This window comes from Xylocopa sonorina, chromosome 16, assembly GCF_050948175.1.
Source record: "Xylocopa sonorina isolate GNS202 chromosome 16, iyXylSono1_principal, whole genome shotgun sequence".
Taxonomy (NCBI): domain Eukaryota; kingdom Metazoa; phylum Arthropoda; class Insecta; order Hymenoptera; family Apidae; genus Xylocopa; species Xylocopa sonorina.
Genome location: NC_135208.1, coordinates 856,617 through 877,443, shown reverse-complemented (window position 1 = coordinate 877,443; position 20,827 = coordinate 856,617). Strand labels below are relative to the sequence as shown.

At 42.8% G+C, this 20,827-nt stretch overlaps 1 protein-coding gene and 1 non-coding gene across 2 annotated transcripts; both read right to left on the bottom strand.

Moving 5' to 3' along the window:
- Positions 1 to 530: 530 nt before the first annotated feature.
- On the bottom strand, positions 531 to 1,874 carry LOC143431086 (uncharacterized). The gene is made up of 3 exons (XM_076907602.1): positions 1,861 to 1,874; positions 929 to 1,190; positions 531 to 701 (listed from the first exon to the last, which is right to left on the bottom strand). The coding sequence occupies exons 1-3, from the start codon at positions 1,872 to 1,874 to the stop codon at positions 531 to 533; spliced, it is 447 nt and encodes a 148-aa protein (XP_076763717.1).
- An 18,504-nt stretch (positions 1,875 to 20,378) lies between these two features.
- Positions 20,379 to 20,533, bottom strand: LOC143431104 (5.8S ribosomal RNA). Its single transcript, XR_013102681.1, has one exon. It is a non-coding gene; the product is annotated as a 5.8S ribosomal RNA (ribosomal RNA).
- Between the last annotated feature and the right edge of the window lie 294 nt (positions 20,534 to 20,827).

Genomic DNA, 20,827 nt, shown 5'->3' with positions numbered 1-20,827 from the left:
GATACAGTGCAGCGTTTTCTTGGAATGCCGAGATTCTTCGTGAGGGCCTCTGACATGAAATTTATAGTTGTCGCACGTGTCGATCAACGTTCGACAGTTGACTAATTGTTGATCGTTGTCTAAAATGTGAATTTGTGTGGTTACGAATAATTCGCTCGTGACTGAATCGACGGCAAACACGTTTTGATGTCCCCCTTCCTTCGGCGCCTCAACGTCCTGAAATCATTCGGACATTGAAGATTCTCCGTTCGTTATCGGTTCCTATTCTTTGGATGGAGTGATGATTGGCGGTTTAGAAGTAGTCTGTTTCCGCGCTGGTGAAGGGTTCTTTGCGCTTGGTGATGTATCGTGTGGTATTGCTGGTTACATACGCGATAGGAGCCGCTGTTGCACAGGTTATATTTGTGTTTCTTGCGCAAGCAGTTTATTCATAGTGACTGAGAGCCCGTGAAACTCTTCACATGCCCAGATGCTGCGTCCTCCGTGGCATACTAGACACTTTTGGGTTCTTATGATTCTTCTGTTTGTCATTAGAATGTCCTTGTGGCAAGAACACCTGGTTTCGCGTCCGATGTTCTTCCGTCGACCAAACTTGCGGTTGAGCTTGCTCTTGGGTTCATCTCTGGTACACAGTTGACCCGTTTCTCTAGAATCTCTAGAAGATCCGTGTAAGGCGGCACTTTGTTGTCCTCTACCGTGAGTTCCCATTAGAACATCGTATTAGCATTTATCTTTGTTCGAATGATGGAAAGCAAAAGTGTTCCATTGCGAGATATTTCCTCTGAAATCTTTCAGTGGTGAAGAAGTTAGTTGACGGTATCGATAACATTGTCTATTGCTTCTGCAGTGTCCCTTGGTGGACTTGGGATATTCCAGATTGCATCACAATGGTTAGAGGCAGCCCGTCTTATACAATCGAATTTAATATCTCGATCGCGTCGGTGTAATTTGCGTCCGTTGTGCTAAGGCATCCGATGCAGACAGCGGCCATTCCGGTTAATATCGACAGCAGGTATTGCAATTTTTGAACTGGAGTTAGGTTCTCATTACGATCGATGATCGATGAGAATACATCATAGAACGATGCCCAAATTTCATATGTTCCGTCGAATGTTGGAAGTTGCATTTCTGGTAATTTAATGGCATATGGGATGGTTGAGGAAGTGGCCGATGATTCGAACGTGTTTCTCCTCGTGACATTCGGAACACTTCTCTCGATTAGAGATTCGGCGCGAGTTATGATAGAGAAGTAGTCGTTTTGAATTTTGTAGCGGTGTGACGTTTCTGTTTTTTCTAATTCTTCGAGGTCAAATTAGATGACATCGAATCGCTTCCATGTTTCAGTTAACGCGTATAGGTGGGTTTTTAGTAAACGTATACTCGGTTGTTCTGATGTTTCACATGTGTTAAGAAGTCGCATGAAGACAGTGATTTGACCGAACATGGTACCGCGTTTACGCCGCAGGGAACTAAGAATAATTCTAGGACAAATGGACTGAGCTTGTTTGAGAGATTGAGTTGATATCGTGGAATATGGATAAGGAAGGAATTGACGAATAAACGAGTCTACTGTTTCTGAGATCTGCCATGATGTCTGGATCCCTGCTGGCTTGCTGCTGCTGAGGATCTCAATTTGTCCTGGAGCGTTGGCTTGATCACTGGCTTGATTCTTCGGTCGCTGAATGTTGATTGAATGACACTGTAGTTCGGGCACTCACATCACTGATTTTAACTGTTCGTTTAAATAACTCGCAGTCCACAGGATTTTGAATCAGGCTCGGACGACCAAAATGCACGCGTTACGACGAGGCTTCTTTTCGGATGATAATTCAACGACGGACGTAAATTTTCGTCACGAACCTTTTCGCCACCATTGCAACGTGCACTCTAATACGTGTTATAGTAATAGGGAAGTAGATAGATATAATTGGAATTGATACGATTCCTTAACAAAGAATTATATTTAACGTAAAATGAATTAATGAAAATTGAGTGTTCTTCATGTTCTCTGATGTGTCCGAATCAGAATTTCTACTAAGCTCTTCAGCCATGAAGTGTTGTTGTTTTAAAGTGAATTTGTGGGGAGGAGTGGTCATGGGTGTGGCAATCAGATGAGACGTTATTGGTGAAAAATCTGAAAATTTGCTTCTTTTTCAGAAACTGTGAAGAACAGATGACAAGAAGGCGCGAAGAGTGGGACCAAGGATTGTAGGTCGGTTGCGACCAATGAGAGGAGCAGGCAATAAAGCAGTAAAACGGCCAGCTATATGCTATATACAATTTTAAGATTCACTACGACGACTTAATTTTGAAATTTATGATGAGACGACATCCTGCTGCTTTAAGAGCTTTTTGCTGTTATGTGTTTAACAGCGATTTTGTAGTATCTGTGTATTAGGTGTTTGGTAGCCAGATATTTCGTTGAGTAAATTATGACGAGTGTCTGAACAAAGATAAATGGCTTAATTATTATAGCATAAATCGTATGTATGTCGCAAGACACATTGCATGCAACATTACAACTCTACTGCTTTGACACGCAGTGCTTCCAAACTTCATTTGAAGTGTAGAAGAAGACAAGCATAATACTATGCATAGAAGACTACAGCTTACTCACATTGAAACGCTAAAATGAAATGCGACATCGAATTGCATGGAGCATTAGATCTTTACTTTCTTGACACGCAGATACTACTATGTGTATACAGTGAAAACTGAATCACCCATACCGTGCATCGCCAAACGCTCAATCAGTTCTGAAATCGCGAAAATATACGACCCATCAGGCCTCCTTGGTCCAGTTCTAATCGTAGCCAAGAGCCTGCTGAAGAAGATTTCCACCCTGATGGTGGATTGGGAAGAATCACTACCGACGGCTATTCGTACCGAGGGGATAATGTACAGTGCTCAACTGCCACTGCACATCTTTCAGTTATCAATAAGACAAAATACATGGAGATTCATGGATTCTGTGACGCAAGCAAGGAAGCCTATGGACCTTCTATCTGCCTACGATCCGTCGATAAGTAAGGGCATATACCAGCAGAACTCCTCATGCGAAAGCAAAAGTGGCAACCGTAAAAAGCCAGTCGATTCCACGACTCGAATTGTGCGGAGCACTACTGCTTACGTTGTTAATGATCACGACTCGCCAGGTCCTACAGCTAGAGTGCAATCGCACGGTTCCCTGGACAGATTCCACCATCACTTTACATTGGCTCAAAAGGTCGTCACACACCCTATAAACATTCGTAGCAAGTCGCGTATCGGAAATGCAAACAAGAATGAACATCGACGACTGGCGACACGTATCGACAGGTTTGTCACGATCACAGGTTCGACAGCAGAAAGATCTCATACCGAGAAGGGAGTTTGAACGGTAGCTGAACTCAATCACTCCAATTCTTATCCAAAGACTTTCTCGAAGGCAACATGCCGCTGACACTCGGGGTAAACCCCAGGTACCTGCGGCTATTTTTATGACCTACGAAAAACGGGACCGGTGGGGCACGGTCCCGAAGCAAATGTCTTCAAAGAGAATATTTTCGAATATTATAATATTATCCTAGGAAACATTTTGTAAATAAATATTCTCGACTGCCAAATCGCTACTGGAAATAACACCTGCCACGCGAGGTTCCGGCTCGAGTTTAGATGTCGGGGAACTAGCGGCTATCTCTCGCCGACCGGCCTACTCGCTTCCCAAGGTAAACGTGCACATATGACCTGGCTCGTATTTGGCTGAGGCATAAAAAAAAAGGGGTCTCGAACGAGCCAAGTGGCCGCAATACGAATCTTCCAGGCGGTTAACCACGTACTTGACCGTCGCAAGGGCCCCAATCGACCGGCCGAATATTTTCAAGTATTTTCGATAAATATTTCTCAATGTTTGACGGACGATCAGCAGACACCCAATTTCGAATACGAGACCCCAAATTCCGCCCACGGACGGCCCGCTTTCGTTAAGACCTTCGATAACTCGTCCCGATATACCACCGGAACGAGGAATCAACCGCGTGTACCCTCTGCTGTGCGCACAGCAGGAACGAGGTACACTAAACACACACACTTACACACGAACACAAACATCTGTGTAACGAGGCCCCTGCGAGTGTCCTGACTCATACAGAACCGCGGCCTCCACCGGTGACTCTTGCGAGAGAGCCTAAGCATGAGCTGGACCGCGGCCTCTCGCGGAAGCACGGGAGGGAGCATGGCCGGACCGCGACTCACCGGAGATAAGGAGACTTGCGTGAGTCCAAATCCTCACAGGAACAGGACCGCGATCTCCTCCGAGGAGCCCTGGCGTGAGTCCTCGTCATGTATAACGTATTAATGTACAACTTCCAGAGGAGGCTCCAGCGAGTGTCCAAAAATTGCCAGACCGCGGCCACCGACGAGGCTCTTGCGTGGGTTCTGTCAAACAGGACCGCGGTCTCGAAATAAAAATATACGAGTCCCAAAAAAGACTTAAGTAGAAAAACTTAAGTAAAACGTAAACATACAGGTGAATAGCTCGAAGCTAGTCATCGCAAGGGTCCCAGCTACCTGCCGAACGCCGTAAAGGGTGCCGCAGGTAGACCAGGGATACCCTAGTTCGATGTTGGGACTCGAAAATCGTCGGCGGACGATCTACAACACACTAAAATACTACACACGTATATCCTCGGCAGTGTTCGCTGCAGAAAAGATATACCTCACACATACAAACAGGAACATAAAACAGAAGCGGCTCTAGCGTGCGTCTCCCTTGCGTATTAACCGGAAAATCGGAAAACCGGAGGCCGCGGCCCGGGCAGGGCAGCGCCGGTGCGCGCTGATGGGGAGCGACGACCCCACCCTTCCGAAACGTAAAAAAGCACCACAAGGCAGAGCGGCGTCCAACGCGCGCCGATGGGAATCGACGACCCCACCTTTACTCGAAGTAGGAAGCGTTAACCCCCCTTTTCTCGAAAAATCATAATGGCCACATCTGGTTCTAAGTATTCCGGAGGTAAAATAGCCCTCCGTTCGGATCACCGGGTGAGGGCAGGACTGGGTAAGGTCATCGTGGCGATGAATAGGTCAAGGCGGGCGAAAAATCTTCGGCCCGTGACCTCGTCCTCTGGTGTTGGCCCCATTGTCGAGCAGCATAGCCGCCCGGTAACGCGTTCGATGACGGCCACCCTCAGGCTTCATCGCCATGCCGCGGCTGGGTGTACTCCTGCGAACACGACTTTGGCGCGGCCTCGAGGTTACAGCCTTCGCGCTGTCCAAGTCCGCCTAATTAGATGCGACGAGGGACTCAGGTCGGATTCGGAATCTCCGGCTGAGTCCAAAGTAGAAAACCGGGAAATCGAATAAATATACGCGAATATTAGCGCCGCGATACCCCCCGGACCGCGACCCAATCCAATCCCATCGCAACCGCGACCGCGACCGCGACCGTACCGACGTCGACGCAGACGTACGCGTCCGTAATTGCGTCCACGGGAATTAGAATCCTACAGCTGAATATGCAGCATTCAGCTACAGTATCAGGAGAGGTGCGTCAGCTTGTAGCCCAGAAGCGTTTAGACGTCCTGCTATTGCAGGAACCATACAATAGAACGCTGGGCTCGAGCCACACCGTGAGCGGTTTAGGAATCGGAACGAAGGTGGCGGCCGTCGGCTCACAATACCCGTGGGCGGCGGTCGCCGTTTGCAACCCTCGATTTGAAATGGTTTTCGTCTCGCAGCTTAGCACCCCGCACTCTGTTTGCGCGGAGGTGTTGGCGCCCGGCTTCTCGGTATACGTCGTGTCATGCTACTTCCAGTTTAGCGACGATATCGAGGGGCACCTCAGGCACCTCGAAGTGGTGTTTCGTTCCCTGAGAGGGAAGAGGCTTTTAGTTTCACTAGATGCCAACGCTCGGTCGTCACTCTGGGGGCCGCAGAGCACAGACGATAGAGGAGCTCAATTCAAGGAGCTCATTCGAGCGTTCGGCATGGAAGTTGTGAACGATGTTGAACAGCCGCCTACCTACTGGTCGACCAGGGGTTCGTCTTTTATCGATGTTACCCTAGCGTCGCCATCCATGCTCTCCTTTGTTCGGGGCTGGAGGGTCAGGAGTGGCTGGGTAAACAGCGATCATAACGCCATAGATATCGGGCTAAGAGTGCCGAGAGCCGAAGTGGCGGGACGGGGCGAAGCGAGCACTCGGTTCGACACTCGTCGGGCCGATTGGGAGCTCTTCTCCGAACGCCTGGCCGATCAATCTAGATCGAGGCTCGAAACCTTAAGGCTCGAGTCTATGGCAGAAGTCGAAAGGATGGCAGAAACGCTCACAGAAGTCATCTCCGATGCCTGTGCCGCGTCAATACCACGGAAAAGAATTTTTAGAAAGTCCAACCCGTGGTGGACCCGCGAACTTACGAAATTAAAGAAGTCCGTGTACCGTCTACGTCGCGCCCACCAGGAGGAAAGAGAAGAAACCGCTCGCCATGAAAAACTACGAAAGTATCGCACTTCTTTGCGAGAATATAGTAGGAAGGTGAAGCGGACGAAACTCGAAAGCTGGCAGCGATTCGTAACGTCGAACGGGAACTCGGGGCCCTGGAGTATCGTATATAAACTCGAGGCGAACAAACTTCGAGTCGAGAGAGTACTCAGTACCCTCCGGCGTGGTAGTGAAACAACGCATGATAGCCGCGAAACCGCCAGCTTGCTCCTGAGGGCCCACATTCCAGACGACCGGGAAGTAGAAGACACGCCGGCGCAGCGTGAAATCAGGGAGGGTGCACGCATCGCACCCGACACTCCCGACGCCGCTCCCTTCACGGAAGCGGAAGTCGCGAGTGCAGTTAGGACATTCAATAATAAAAAGGCACCAGGACCCGACCACATCGAGGTCGGCGTGCTGAAGGCCACTGTTAGAGTCATCCCCGGTGAAATTACACGGCTTCTCAACGGATGCCAATACAAGAGGCACAACCAAATCAAGGGAAATTGACAAGATTGAATGCATTCCTTTACGAAGATGGAATCCTGAGAGAGTGTGGTCGATTGCACATTCACCACTACCATTCTCCCAGAAACTCCCCATAATTCTGCCGAAAACTCATGTAACTATACGTATCATTATAAACGAACATCTCACATATTTACACGCTGGAAACCAAACAGCATTATACAGCATAAGCTGAAAACATTGACCCATTGACAGCCAAAGCCAAGTCTGGAAAGCAATACGGGGTTGTGATCTTTACTGCCGCACCAACCCACCAGCAGTCAATTACTGTATGGGAAATCTACCGAAAGAACGCATCACCCAATCTCGACTCTTCATCAATGTAGGCATCAATTATTGCGGACCCTTTTTCATTAAAGAGCGGCAATACCATAATTATAGAAGAAAAAAGAATTATGTGGTTGTTTTCGTCTGCCTGGCAGTAAAAGCTGTTCATCTCGAAATTGTCCACGACCTCACTAGTGAAGCTTTCATCCCTGCTCTACAAATATTCATCGCAAGACGAGGATTACGCATAAATCTATACTCTGACAATATCTCAAACAAACTTAGTCGGAGCAAATAATGAGTTTCAAGAGATTAAGGAGTTACTATGTTCAGAAGAACACCACAAAGAAGTCACGTCATTTTTATCAAATCAATCAATCAACTGGCACTTCATCGCACCAAAGGCACCACATTTTGGAAGCCTCTGGGAGGCCGCAGTAAAACCCTCCAAGCACCATTTAACGAGCGTTGCAAAAACTGAGCTGTTCGCAATAGAGAAATTTACAACCCTTATAACCCAAATCGGAGCTATCCTTAATTCCCGCCCACTCACTCCAATTTCCTCAGATCCAAATGACCTGTTAGTCCTCATCCCGGGACATTTCCTAATTGGCGATGCTCTCACGAATCTACGGAAACACAACTATATGAAGACACGCAATCCAATCGTTCATCTAGTTGGCAACATGTCCAAAAGGTGCGATAATGCCTTTGGACTCGTTGGCATCGCGAATATTTAAACGAGCCCACTAGCCGCATCAAATGGACGATGTGTAATCATCGGATTACGGAGGGAACGATCTTCCTCCTTAGACAAAAGAAAACACGCTGTCCATGCAATGGCCACTAGGACGAGTGATCTAAACCTATCCCGGTTTTAATAGCATCAAGCACGCAGTCACCGTTAGGACGGTTTCGAACACGTTTGACCTAAGTGTCAAAAAACTTGTTCCATTGCCGATTCAAACAAAGGGAGGAGATTTCGCGGAATCCATCAAGGATGCAACTCATCCGAAGACCAAAGCAACAGTAAGTACGTAAGCACACGATCACACATACACACACTATTACCTCTTATTACATCACATATTCATTTAGTTGCTCACTAGCCTTTCAACGGGAGGAGGATGTCTTGCGGAAGACATGCTTCTCATGCTATAATAATTAAACCGTTCATCCTTATTCAGCCACTTGTCATACTTCTTCACTCAACGAAACATCTGATTACCAGATACTTCATTTCACAAATCCTGCAATAACACTAGCCGACACGTTGCAGTAATAAACTCGTAATGCAACAGGATGTCGCACCATCATAAATATCAAAATTAAGTATTCGTAGTGATCTTTCAAATTGAATATACCATATATCTTGCTGGCCGCACCCTTAATCACTCCTCCACACGAATTTACAATAAAACATTCTGACTTTATCGATTAAGAGCTTAGTAGAAGTTCGCATTCAGGCACATCAAAAAACATGAAAAGCACTCAACCTCTGTCAATTCATTTTAAGTTAAATATAATAGTTGATCGTTGAGATACCGAGTCAACTTCAATTGTATCTACCTACTTCCCTATTACTGTAACACGAATTAGGATGTACTTTGCAACGGTGACGAATACGTTCGTGACGAAGATTTAAACCCATCGTTAACTCAACCGAAAATAAGCCTCATCGTTACGTGTACTCAAACACAATGCGACAGCACAACTGGTTTCATCGCTTGAACATAAGTAAGCTGTAATATTTAATGCATAGCCATATGCATATCTACTTCTACACTTCAAAAGAATGTGAATTCTGCAGTTCCTTATAACGATGTGGGGCCTCATATGGTCTACCTGTTAAAGCAATATGGATCGAATGCTCCATGCATTGCGATGGCGCTTCTCATTTCAACGTTTCAAAGTAAGCTGTAATGTTCTGTGCATCGCATAATGCTCACTTGCTTCAACAGTTCTAAAGAATGCGATATCTACAATTTTATGCAGCGTTCTTGAGTTTGACATTGACTACAATCAAAGGAGAAGAGTTCTAATGCTCCACGCATCGCCATTGCGTATCTCAGTTTAACACTACAAAGTAAATAAGCTCTAGTGTTCTATGCATTGCATTAAGCTTACCTCCTTCTACACTTCAAGAGAATGTGAATTATACGATTACATGCAACGGGTTGGCGCTTCAAACTGCCTGCCTGTCGATGCAATAGATTTCTAATACTCCATGCAATGAGATGTAACATCTTATTTCAACGATTCGAAGTAAGATCTTTGCAATAGTCTATGTACAGCATTATGCTTAGCTGCTTCTACTCTTCAAAAGAATGTGAGATCTATAGTTCCATGCGACAGGATGGAACCTCAACCTGTCCGCCTGTGGATAAATTAAGTACACTTTACAGGGATGTAAATTCTACAGTTCAATGCATCGGAATGGCGCTTCATAGTGTTTGCGTGTCAAGGCAATGGAGTTCACATTATTATATGTGAATTATCCATGCAATGCGATAGCGGATCTCAATTCAGCGTTTCAAAGTAAGGAATCTGTAATATTCTATTAGTAACATTATGATTATCTGCATCTACTTTTCAAAATAATGCGAAACATACAGTTTCATGCAAGAGAATAGCGCTTCATAATATCTGCGTGTCAAAGTCGTAGAGTTCTGATGCTCCATGCAATGCGTCTGTGCATCGGATTTCAAAATTTCGAAGTCAGTAAGCTGTAATCTTTTGTGAATATAGTTATGCTTATCTGCTTAAACACATCCAAAAAAAGTGATTTCTACAGTTCCATAAAATGAGATGGCGTTTCATAGTGTCTGCGTGACAAAGCAATGGAGTTCTAGTGCTCCATGCAAAGCGATGGCGCATTTCATTTCAACATTTCAAAGTAAGTAAGCTGTAATCCTCTATGCATCGCCTTATGCTTGACTGTTTCTACACTTCAAAACAACGCGAATTCTATTGTGCCTGTCTGCGTGTGAAATAATTAAACTTCTACTGCTCTATGCTATGCCACGGCGCATTTTATGCTATATTTTTCTAATATTATGATATTATCTATTTACCTTGAAACGTGAACATGAGGTGCGACATCGCATTGAATGGAGCAGTAGAACTCCATTGCTTTAAGAGATAGCCACTATGAACCCCCTTCCTGTAGCACATAACTGCAGAATTCACATTCTTATGAAGTGTAAAAGCAGATAAGCGTAGCGGTATTCATAGAAGATTACAGCTCACGTACTCTGAAACGTTGGAATAAGATGCGTCATCGTATTTCATGAGGCAGTAGACCGCCATTGCTTTAGACGCAGACAATGCGAAGCGCCATCCCGTTACATGGAACTGTATGATTGACATTCTTTTGATGTTCGGAAGCAAATAAGTATAATGCTATGCATAAAAGGTTACAGATTACTTACCTCGAAACGTTATAATTAGATGCGCCATGACATTGCATTGACAATTAAAATTCCGCTGTATTAACACGCAGACATTGTGATGGCCCTTGTTGTTGTATTCTTTTGAAGTACAGAATCAGTCAAGCATAATGATATGCATACAGGTTTACGAGATACGACATCGCATTGCATGGAGCAGTAAAGGTCTAAAGCTTTGACACGCAGACACTGTACTGTACTTTACCTATACGCGTTGCATTTAATATCTTATCTACTAACTGTATTGCTTCGATACGTAGACATCTAGAAACGCTATACCGCAGCAAGGAAGTGAGGGATTTACATCCTTCTGACCTGTAGGCGAGATAAAAATAACGCGTTGCATTGAATAGTACATCTTATCATGAGACATAGAAATCAGATGCGACATTGCGTTTTATGAAGCATTAGAACACTATTGCTTCGATACGTAGACTTCTAGAAACGCTATTCCATCGCAAGGAAGAGTGGGATTTACATTCTTCTGAAGTGTTGACGAGATATACATAACCGTGTGTGATAGCATACTTTATCGGTTGTTGGTAACTCCAGTCGTCGATAATTTATGGATTATTAACTACAAGCAACAACAGCCAGTATCACAAAATTATAGTAGGAAGCTGGAAATAATGGGTGATGCAATGTACACTTATATTTTTTCAAAGACAGTAAATCTGTTACTAATCAGTCTTTAATCGATGAGGCAATACTAAAAAACTGAAGGAATGTCTGATTTTACCCATTATGCGTGTAATCCAGGTGTAAATAATTAACTAAAGGTTAATATGTAAATTTCGTAAATTTTAAAGGCGACGAAGTTGGTACACGGTTTTTGGATCTTAAAAATAGTAAAGGGGTGCGGCAGCTAGAGGAGAACCTAGTCAACCACTAGGTACAACATTAGCAATGAATTCCCAAAATTTTTTCGCAATGCTTTCCCATAAAAAAAATATATTTTTTACATTTCAATTAATTAGAAATGCAAAATAATTTTACTAATAACATAATATTATATATCTTTCGGAGAATTAAAACTTGCATGGACAAAGCTGTAATGGGAAAGTTGAAAATTAGCGGTGATCTACGAAAAGCAATGAAATTAGAGAAATTAATGGTCAATTTAAAGTCTAAACTTACTTTGAAAAATTAAATACCGTCTTCTTAAAAAGAACCGACATATTAACTAATTAAGGGAAAATTATTCCTACTTCTAAAAATTTTGTTACTTTTTGTAAAATTTTAATATGATAATATAAAATATTTAAAATATTAGAAAAAACTAAAGTGAAATATATTTTTATATATTTTTGTAATACATTTTGTATCGCTAAATGATAAGAATTAAATAAATTACAACAATTTGAAAACATTTATTTATGTAGATTGAACTTTACTCATACATTTATAATAAAATGAACATAGTTATTCATATCTAATATTTTCTTTGGAAACAATGAGCAAAGATATAAAGTACATTGTTATTATAGTTCTAGCTGCTTCATAAGTTTCGAAAATGATAAAATGGACCAACGCTAGCAAAAAGTCTAATGTTCCATAATTATTTTATAGTTGAAAGATTATCAAGCTTTATGCCTGGATCGATCCTCATATATAAGTATAACTGCCAAAATGAAATGAGATCGCGAAGTGATATTTACACACCTGCGTGCTGCAATTTTGACGTATTTAAATTTCTGATAAAAGCATATAAATGTTTATAATCTAATTATCAATTACAAATGGAATTCTACAATTTATCCATGTAATAGCCAATAGATATACAGTATCTTTAATCTTGATGGATTTCCAATGTACGCGCGCGTGTGTATGGTAGCAGTTGTAGAAAAACTACATAATAGATTTCATAGTTTCGATTCTAGTAAATCGAGGAAAATGACATAAGATTTTCGGTAGAATATCAAGGGGATGTTAAGTTGCTATTGCACTGCATGCAGCATTTTTCACTGGAAGAAATTTTTTTCCAATGTGTCGACTCCAAATTTATTTGAATTGTTCTCGTTTAGAAAATTAAAACTGAATGACACATCCCTTAACATGGCATGCCAGTAACCACGATACCCAACAGATCCAAGGTTCCTTTATCTATGATTAAGGCCTGCTTTCTCTGTTTCCAATCTTCTTTACGTTGCGTTACATTCTTAAGACTCTTTGTAAGTTACAAAGAACAGAAACGGTACATGGATTATAAAAGTGTAATAGTTTCATTTATATAATCTTGAACATTTTAAATCCGTTTACGTTACTTTGCTTGTTGTATATGTTTATCGCCTGGCGCTGAACCAACTACTACCGCCATCATCCCATTCTAAAATTTAGAAAATCCGCCAGATCTAGTGAAACCTTGCTTAAATTGTAAATGTGTTTTTACTGTATCCTGCAGAAATGAAATTACATTGACAGAAGTACCAGCTAGTTCTCCACGCCTATTTGAATCAACATTAAATCACCTTGTTAAACAATAGTATATTAAATGCGACATGGACTTTTAAATTTGAATTTATAAACATCTAACAAATAAATATGTTTTTCTTACTATTCACTTTCTATTCTGCCACGGAATTCTTTCTATCCGTTGTCATTTGCGTGCCAACCGCTGGTTGTTGGAGATATTGTAGTGCACGAGGCAGACTTGTTTCTTATCATCGTCAAGGAGATGGATTTTCACCCCCACCCTTTTTGAATTTTGTTAATTATTGTTGGGAATTTTTGCCGTTTCTGTATTTCTGTGACCGCATTGTGGATTCAACTTATGTACGATCTTTTTGGTCTTCATCTTTTCTTACATGTAACATTATATATGTAATGCACGTTTGTTATGTAATGCTCAGATTTATAATCCTCAGATTCTCTTATTCTTTGGTAAAGCAACTTATTCGATTAATATATATTTATTAGGCATAGATATAAATAATAGGAAAGTGTTATTAAAACGGTATTAAATATGTTGTAATTATATATTTAAGGTCTGAAGGTGTAGATGCAATTAGTGTCCTATGTTTTACATGATCCAATTGACGTATCGAGCGAGGCTATGAAATATGAGAATATTTTACTATCCGTCGACCCCTTCCCATGTTAAATGAATGATTAGTTCTGCAAGACAAGAAGCCTGAATTAGTGAGATCTTTGCGAACATAAGTAATTTGTAAGTAATACATTTTTTCTCTTTGAATATATAAATTCCTGTTCTATATCCATTTCGGTCCAATTCTGTTATAGCTTTTGAGCAGAAGTAATATTGATTATACCTGGTATTTGCAATAGTTCTTTATTTAACAGATTTTATGAATGTAGAAGCATCATTTGTGAGATATATCGATCTACTTTGCAGTTCTATCAGTTTCTTTTTCTGCTCAATACTTTCTATTCTCAGGTCCATATACTTATCGTTTATCACCATCATATATGTTGCGTAAGATTATAATAAATTTCTTGTCCATAAATTTTGCGGATATTTCAATTAAATTTCCTTTGCTTGAAAAAACGGAAATTAAAAACGAGTGACACGTACCATTTTTTGGAAACGTTGTATCGTAATTTGCATCTGACTGTTTTGAAAGGCACGCACTTTACTTAACGTTTGGAATGATTCGGTTAGCGGAGTAAAAAAATATTCTACTTTCGAAATTGTCGGCTCTTGTAATTCTAAGTCAAATATATTCATCTGCCGACATCGTGAATACTGTTTTTTGGCTAAATTCCAGAAAAACAAATATATTATAAGTAATATAATAAACATCGTAATATTAAATTTAATTTTGTTCATCGTTTCCTTGTTGGACACATCCATAACAATATACAGGGTGGGGCAGTAATAATTAGCACCTCAGGTATCCTCGAAACTATAAATTTCATAGAAATTTTTGCTGATATAAAATTGCACAGTACAAAGGTACCATCCGTTGATGAAAAGAGTTTTTTTGTAAGTGGAGGTATGTTGGACATTTGAAGGTCACCTTCATTTTTTAAAATGAATTGGTATGTTTATTCTTCCGTAATACGATCGAGCATTTTAAAACGAGTTCAACGACCTGTTACATGAAGCCACTGAAGGTCACAAAAAGTAAAGAAAGGCGATAATACTTACGGTTTTGATAGTAAATGAAACATACGTATTGTAAACAGTGGTGGAAGGAAGTGAATAAACACTGTTCGAAGGGCATTTTAATAGTATACAGGATAAGTTAAACATTATAATATTAATAATGAAAAATCGGTTTGATCACGTTTGGTTAGGCTGTTCGATTGTCGTCCATTTTATAAATACTGAGCTGCGATTCCTGAGGACAGCTCACACAATTGTTGAACTACGGAAGATTAACATTATGAATTTTAATCAAAAGGTAACTAAATTCCATTAGATTGTAAACAAATGTTAATGTTTCATTTTAAATAGTGAGATTAAATACTCTTTACAAAACTACAAGAATGGATAGATTCCTCTCTGTTATTATTATTTCATTAAGAATTATAATTGCAATTATATAGTTCATTACGATAAAAAATATTTCTCAGGAAATTCTAAATATTAAATTAAAGAACCAAGCAAAACATTTTCAATAATTACGAATATGAAAAATACTTGAACATTCCAATGGAAAGATGTTCTAAACAGGAGTTAGAAAAATCAAACAATCACCTTCAATTCCAGAATTTATCTATATGAGGTAAAATATTTTGAAAACTTTAATTACAGTCTTTAATGCAAGCAGTTGGACCGTATGTCGATTTTAAGAAAATTGATGAAAGTCAACCGTTTTGAAGTAGTCAGAATCTTTGTCGTTTGAGCAATAAATGACTAACAAATGACTGCATAAATTTCAGACTTATGAACATATGGATTAAATCTTATGCAGACACGTTTATAACCGAGTTACTAAATAATAATCAGCAGTAAGTAATCATTTTAAAACTTAAACGATTACACCTCGCATACATTTAAAAGTATTGCAAACGAGAAAAGTAAGTGGTTTATGAAAAACTCTTCTAAAAGAACGGACGAAGGCAATAGAAATCTTTGCTGGAGTAAACAAGTTCTAAAATTCTAAGTAACGCGATGGCCCTTATCTGCCTACGATTCATAGCAAGTAAGTTCTGAAATTCTATGAAATCCGATGGAGCTCATCACTATCAACGTTTCGAAGGAAGTTCTCAAACTCTCAGTTCTGCGTTTAAGGCTATGTGTGTTCTATATATCTATGTAAAGTGATGGTCCCTATCAGTTGTGACGGAAACCTATCTACAGTAAGTCAGGGAAGCTCGGAGGGGTTAATTATTCAAATACTTTAAGGTGTAAAACGTACTTTAATCTAAAGCGATCTGTCGTTACAATGTATCCACTTACGTACAACATTTCGCGGGCTCGCGAACGCAAAAATAATCATCGAAACGGGAGGATATTTCGAAACTGCGAGACTATAGTTTCTTGGGCGCCAGCTGCTCAGAAAGCACTAAAGAAATAGACTACACTACCCCGGGAAACTTGGGGCGGAACAATGCTCGAAACCTCGAAATGCTGCTCCTCTCGACTACGCCTAGCCGAGTACATGCACTCGGGTCGCGGGATACTGAAGTCACGGCTTCTTTATTTATGGCCTCGAGGTGGGTTTAACTAACAAGGGCTATAGAAAACTACGCAACACGCCGCGAATGGCCGGGGATCACCACCCCCTTCACGATATAAGATATAATATACAATATGCGATACATGAAATGCGGCATGAAAATGGGACGCTTTAGCGAATAAGCTCTCACGTTCTCTTCTTCAGATTCCTTGAATTCGCTGGTGGTCCTCGGATCTCCTGAATCCTCTTCGGGGCTCCTTGGTGGGACGAGCTGTACGCTTCGGTATTGTTCGGGGCCATCGATCAGTGGATTTCGGCGATCACCTCTTCTCGCCCCCTCGGGTGTCTCACCTGCAGGGCCGCTGGATTTTCAACTTCCCTTTAGGCAGTTAAGGGGGGGGGGGTTGAGGTTCTTCTCGCATCCCAAAGCATTATAAAGCATAGAAGCAGATAAGTATAATGCCATGCATAATTGCTTACAGCTTATTTAATTTGCATCGTTGAAATGAGATGTGCAATCGCATGGTGTAATGCTTTAGGTATCTATTGTTTTGAGACGCTGACAATATGAAACCCCATTCCGCTGGAAGAAACAGCAGAATTCACAATCGGTTGCTGTGTAGGAGCAAACAAGTATAATAACATGAATAGAAGATAACATGTTACATACTTTACCACCTTCGGAATACGGAATACCACCAAGGAAATACGTTTGTTTGACACGTAGAAACTATGAAGCGCGATCCCGCTTTATGGATCCCTTCTATTGACATTCATTAAAAGTGTAGAAGCATATAAGCATATTGCTATGCATAGAAGGTTACAGGTTACTTACCTTGAAACGTTGAAAAGAGATGCGATATCGCATTGCATGCAGGTTACGAACTCTAGTGCATTGACAAGTAGACCCATTAAAGCGCAATTCTGTTGCATGGACTGCGGACTTCACATTTTAATGAAGTATAATATATCTGATATTATCTTATCTAAGCATAGTGCATGCATATAGGATTCCATCTTACTTACATTGAAACGCTGAAATGAGATGTGCTATTGCATTGCATGGAGCATTAGAAATATACTGCTTTGACGCGCAGACACTATAAAGCGCCATCTAGTTCCATAGAGCTGTAGAATTCACATTCAAATCGTAGAAGCAGACAGACATAACTCTATGCATAGAAGAATACAACTTACTTACTTTGGAACGTTGGAGTTATACAGCATTAGAACTATATTACTTCGATACGTAGACTTTTAGAAACGCTATCTCGTATCAAGGAAGTGTGGGATCTATATTATTTTGAAGTGTAGGTGCAGATAAACATACCGCGTTGCATTGAATATTACAACCTATCATGAAACATTGAAATGAGATGCGACATCGCGTTGAATGAAGTAACAGAACTCTATTGCTTCGACAAGTAGATATCTAAAAGCGCTATCCCTCTGCAAGGGAGTGTAGTGTTCACATTCTTTTCAAGGGTAGAAGCAGATAAGCATAATGCGATGCATAGAGCTTTACAACCTACTTACTTACTTTGAACTGTTGATACGAAATGCGATATCACGTTTTATGAAGCATTAGTACTGTATTGCATCGATTTGTAAACATTTAGATACGCTATCCCGTAGGAAGGAAGTGTAGGATTTATATTCGTTTAGAGTGTAGTGTGACGTCAGGCGTAGCGCCTGCCACCCATCAGCCTCTTTGCCGCCTCCAGCATCAATCCCTGCACGCAGGCAACCTGCCGTACACGCCTGCAGATCCAGCAACCAGCAGCGTTCGCGTGCGTGCTAGTGCACGCGCTCACTCGCACTTTTACGCATCGCCTTCTCGTTTCCATCTACGAGTATCCCCGTCTCCCTCGCATCGATGACTTCGTCCAGAAGGAAGAAGTCGTAGCCCGTCACCAGAATGGGGACTGTTCCCCATTTTAAGGAACCTCGAGACCAAGGCAGTCGAGGAACCACCTGCTAACAGCTGGCCAGGCCCGGCGCAGACGCAAAGTCTGTTCCACCGGGTAGTTTGACCGAGCTTGCGGCGGGCTAGACGCACGTACATTCGAGAATGGACTGGTTGCGGCCCGATGCCGTACGAGTACCGTCGCGCAGCCGGCCGGGCGACCGAGGCTCTGCCACGTGCGCAAGATTGCGACGCCACAGGCGCCCACTCGGGCCGTAGACCGACGCGCAACGGGTCACGACGTTCTACTAGGAGAGAAGTGCACGACTACATCACCGGAACGTTCGCCGACGACGGCGTGCCGCTCGCTGTGGAACCGCGATGGTACCACCGGGGCATCGCGCGCCATCGGGAGCCAGTATCGTCGTCGATGAATCTCTCCATTCGATCATTTGGATTTCTCAGGTTTACCCCTGAACGGTTTCACGTACTCTTGAACTCTCTCTTCAAAGTTCTTTTCAACTTTCCTTCACGGTACTTGTTCGCTATCGGTCTCGTGGTCGTATTTAGCCTTAGATGGAGTTTACCACCCACTTAGGGCTGCACTCTCAAGCAACCCGACTCTAAGGAGAGATCCTCCCGAAACGCGTACCGGCCGGTACGGGCCTGGCACCCTCTGTGGATAAATGGCCCCATCCAAGATGGACTTGGATGTGGTTCGTTGTCTCAGGATAAACGGATCCTCCCGAACACTAGATTTCCCAGCGGCGGAACCGCCGGATTCAGTGTTGGACTCATTCCTGTTCGCTCGCAGCTACTAAGGAAATCCTGGTTAGTTTCTTTTCCTCCGCTTAGTAATATGCTTAAATTCAGCGGGTAATCTCTCCTAATCTGAGGTCGTCTCTACGTGACGCACGAAATTCATTCATGCCATCGAACTCGGTTACGGAGAGAAGGTAAAGAGATTCGTATGTATAATATATACAAGATGAGGAGAGAGCATCGGCGAACGGGGACGGCAGACGACGAAAAGAACTTTCGTCCATCTCTGACACAGCGATCCTTTGATTTACCGCTCCAGAAACCGGCAAGAAGAACTACACGCACCTCTTCGTTGTTGTTCTCGTCGAAGCGTTTTATACACCTCGCCAATATCTTTCGTGTGTCGGTATTTCTTTTATATAAGATTCGTCAAAAATATAAAAAAAAATACGAGACTCTGGCTAGACGACCAAGCTACCGGCGTTTCTTTAACATCCGTCCTCTTTATCGTCGTAGCTGCGAACGATCAACACCGTTTATACTCTCCAGCGGTTCCACCATCCGCGCGTAACACGCAGGGATCGAAACGGAGCGGCTCCTTTTCCCCCGATTTTATTACCCTGATCCTTCAGAACGAAGGACACGCCGAGTTGGAGCGCCCTCACGAATAAGTCTACGACATTACAGCGCAACGACGGCCTATGTTCGAGTGACGTTTCGCGCGAGAGATCTTTTTTTTCCCTCGCGGAACATGTTATACACACGCGGAGAGAACAGAGAGAACGGATTATTCTGATCGAACACCCTGGGGCTGTACGAGGAGAACTTCGAACGATCGGATGCGCATCATCGTCCCTCGCGTTACGATGATGTCGCTCTCTCTCTTGTATATCTCTTCTCCCTCGACCGAGTATTCTTCCTCGGTCTTGCGGCATGAAAAAAATTCATTTTAAGCGATGTCGAGCGCGCGCATGTTCGTATCGTGCGCTAAAGGCAGGCGAAGGCGATGCGTGTGGCGGGTGCGCGAATTCAGAACGCGGAACAAAATCCGCGATCGAAACACGAAGCGGTTCTCCGTGGGCGGTCGCCTGTTTAACGGACGACTCACGACGCCACGAAGAATTCACGCGAGTTCGTGATCGACACACCGTCGAGTTCCATGAACATGATTAGGCACGTCGCACGCGCACACACGTTGCCAATCGCAGATTGCCTCAGCACGGCCACAGACGACTCGGACGAACGTCCAACGATCGCTTGTACGTCGCGTATCGCTTCTCTTCCTCCCTTTTTCGGTGCCGCCCGAACTCAGAAACGTTCGTAATTTAATTCGAAAATGAACGACGGCGGGCAGATTCGAGCACCGTGGGGAAAGAAGATTCGACGAAACGCAACGCAAGCAGTATTTTGGTTACGTGAACGACCCTCAGCTAGGCGTGGTTCAGGAATTGTATCCGTGGGCCGCAATGTGCGTTCAAAATGTCGATGTTCATGTGTCCTGCAGTTCACACGTTGACGCGCAATTAGCTGCGTTCTTTATCGACCCACGAGCCAAGTGATCCACCGTTCAGGGTAATCGTACATGTATATTTTATTGATCTTTAAGTCTCTTGGTACTAAAGTTCGAACAAGTCGATACCCAATCGTCTCCGGTGAAAGAGATGCGGGCTTCGCCGAACCGTGGCGACTTTCACCGCTCGACGGAGGTCGAGGCAACACGATATATCGGTCCTACGGATGAAACGCATACGCCGATGGTTGGCGCGTAATGTCTCCCTCAAAGTTACGAAAAATGCACACGCGCGTCCAGGTATGAAGAAAAAAAAATCTTTCAAAAATTCGTTAGGACTCCTCCGCGTACCAGCAGCC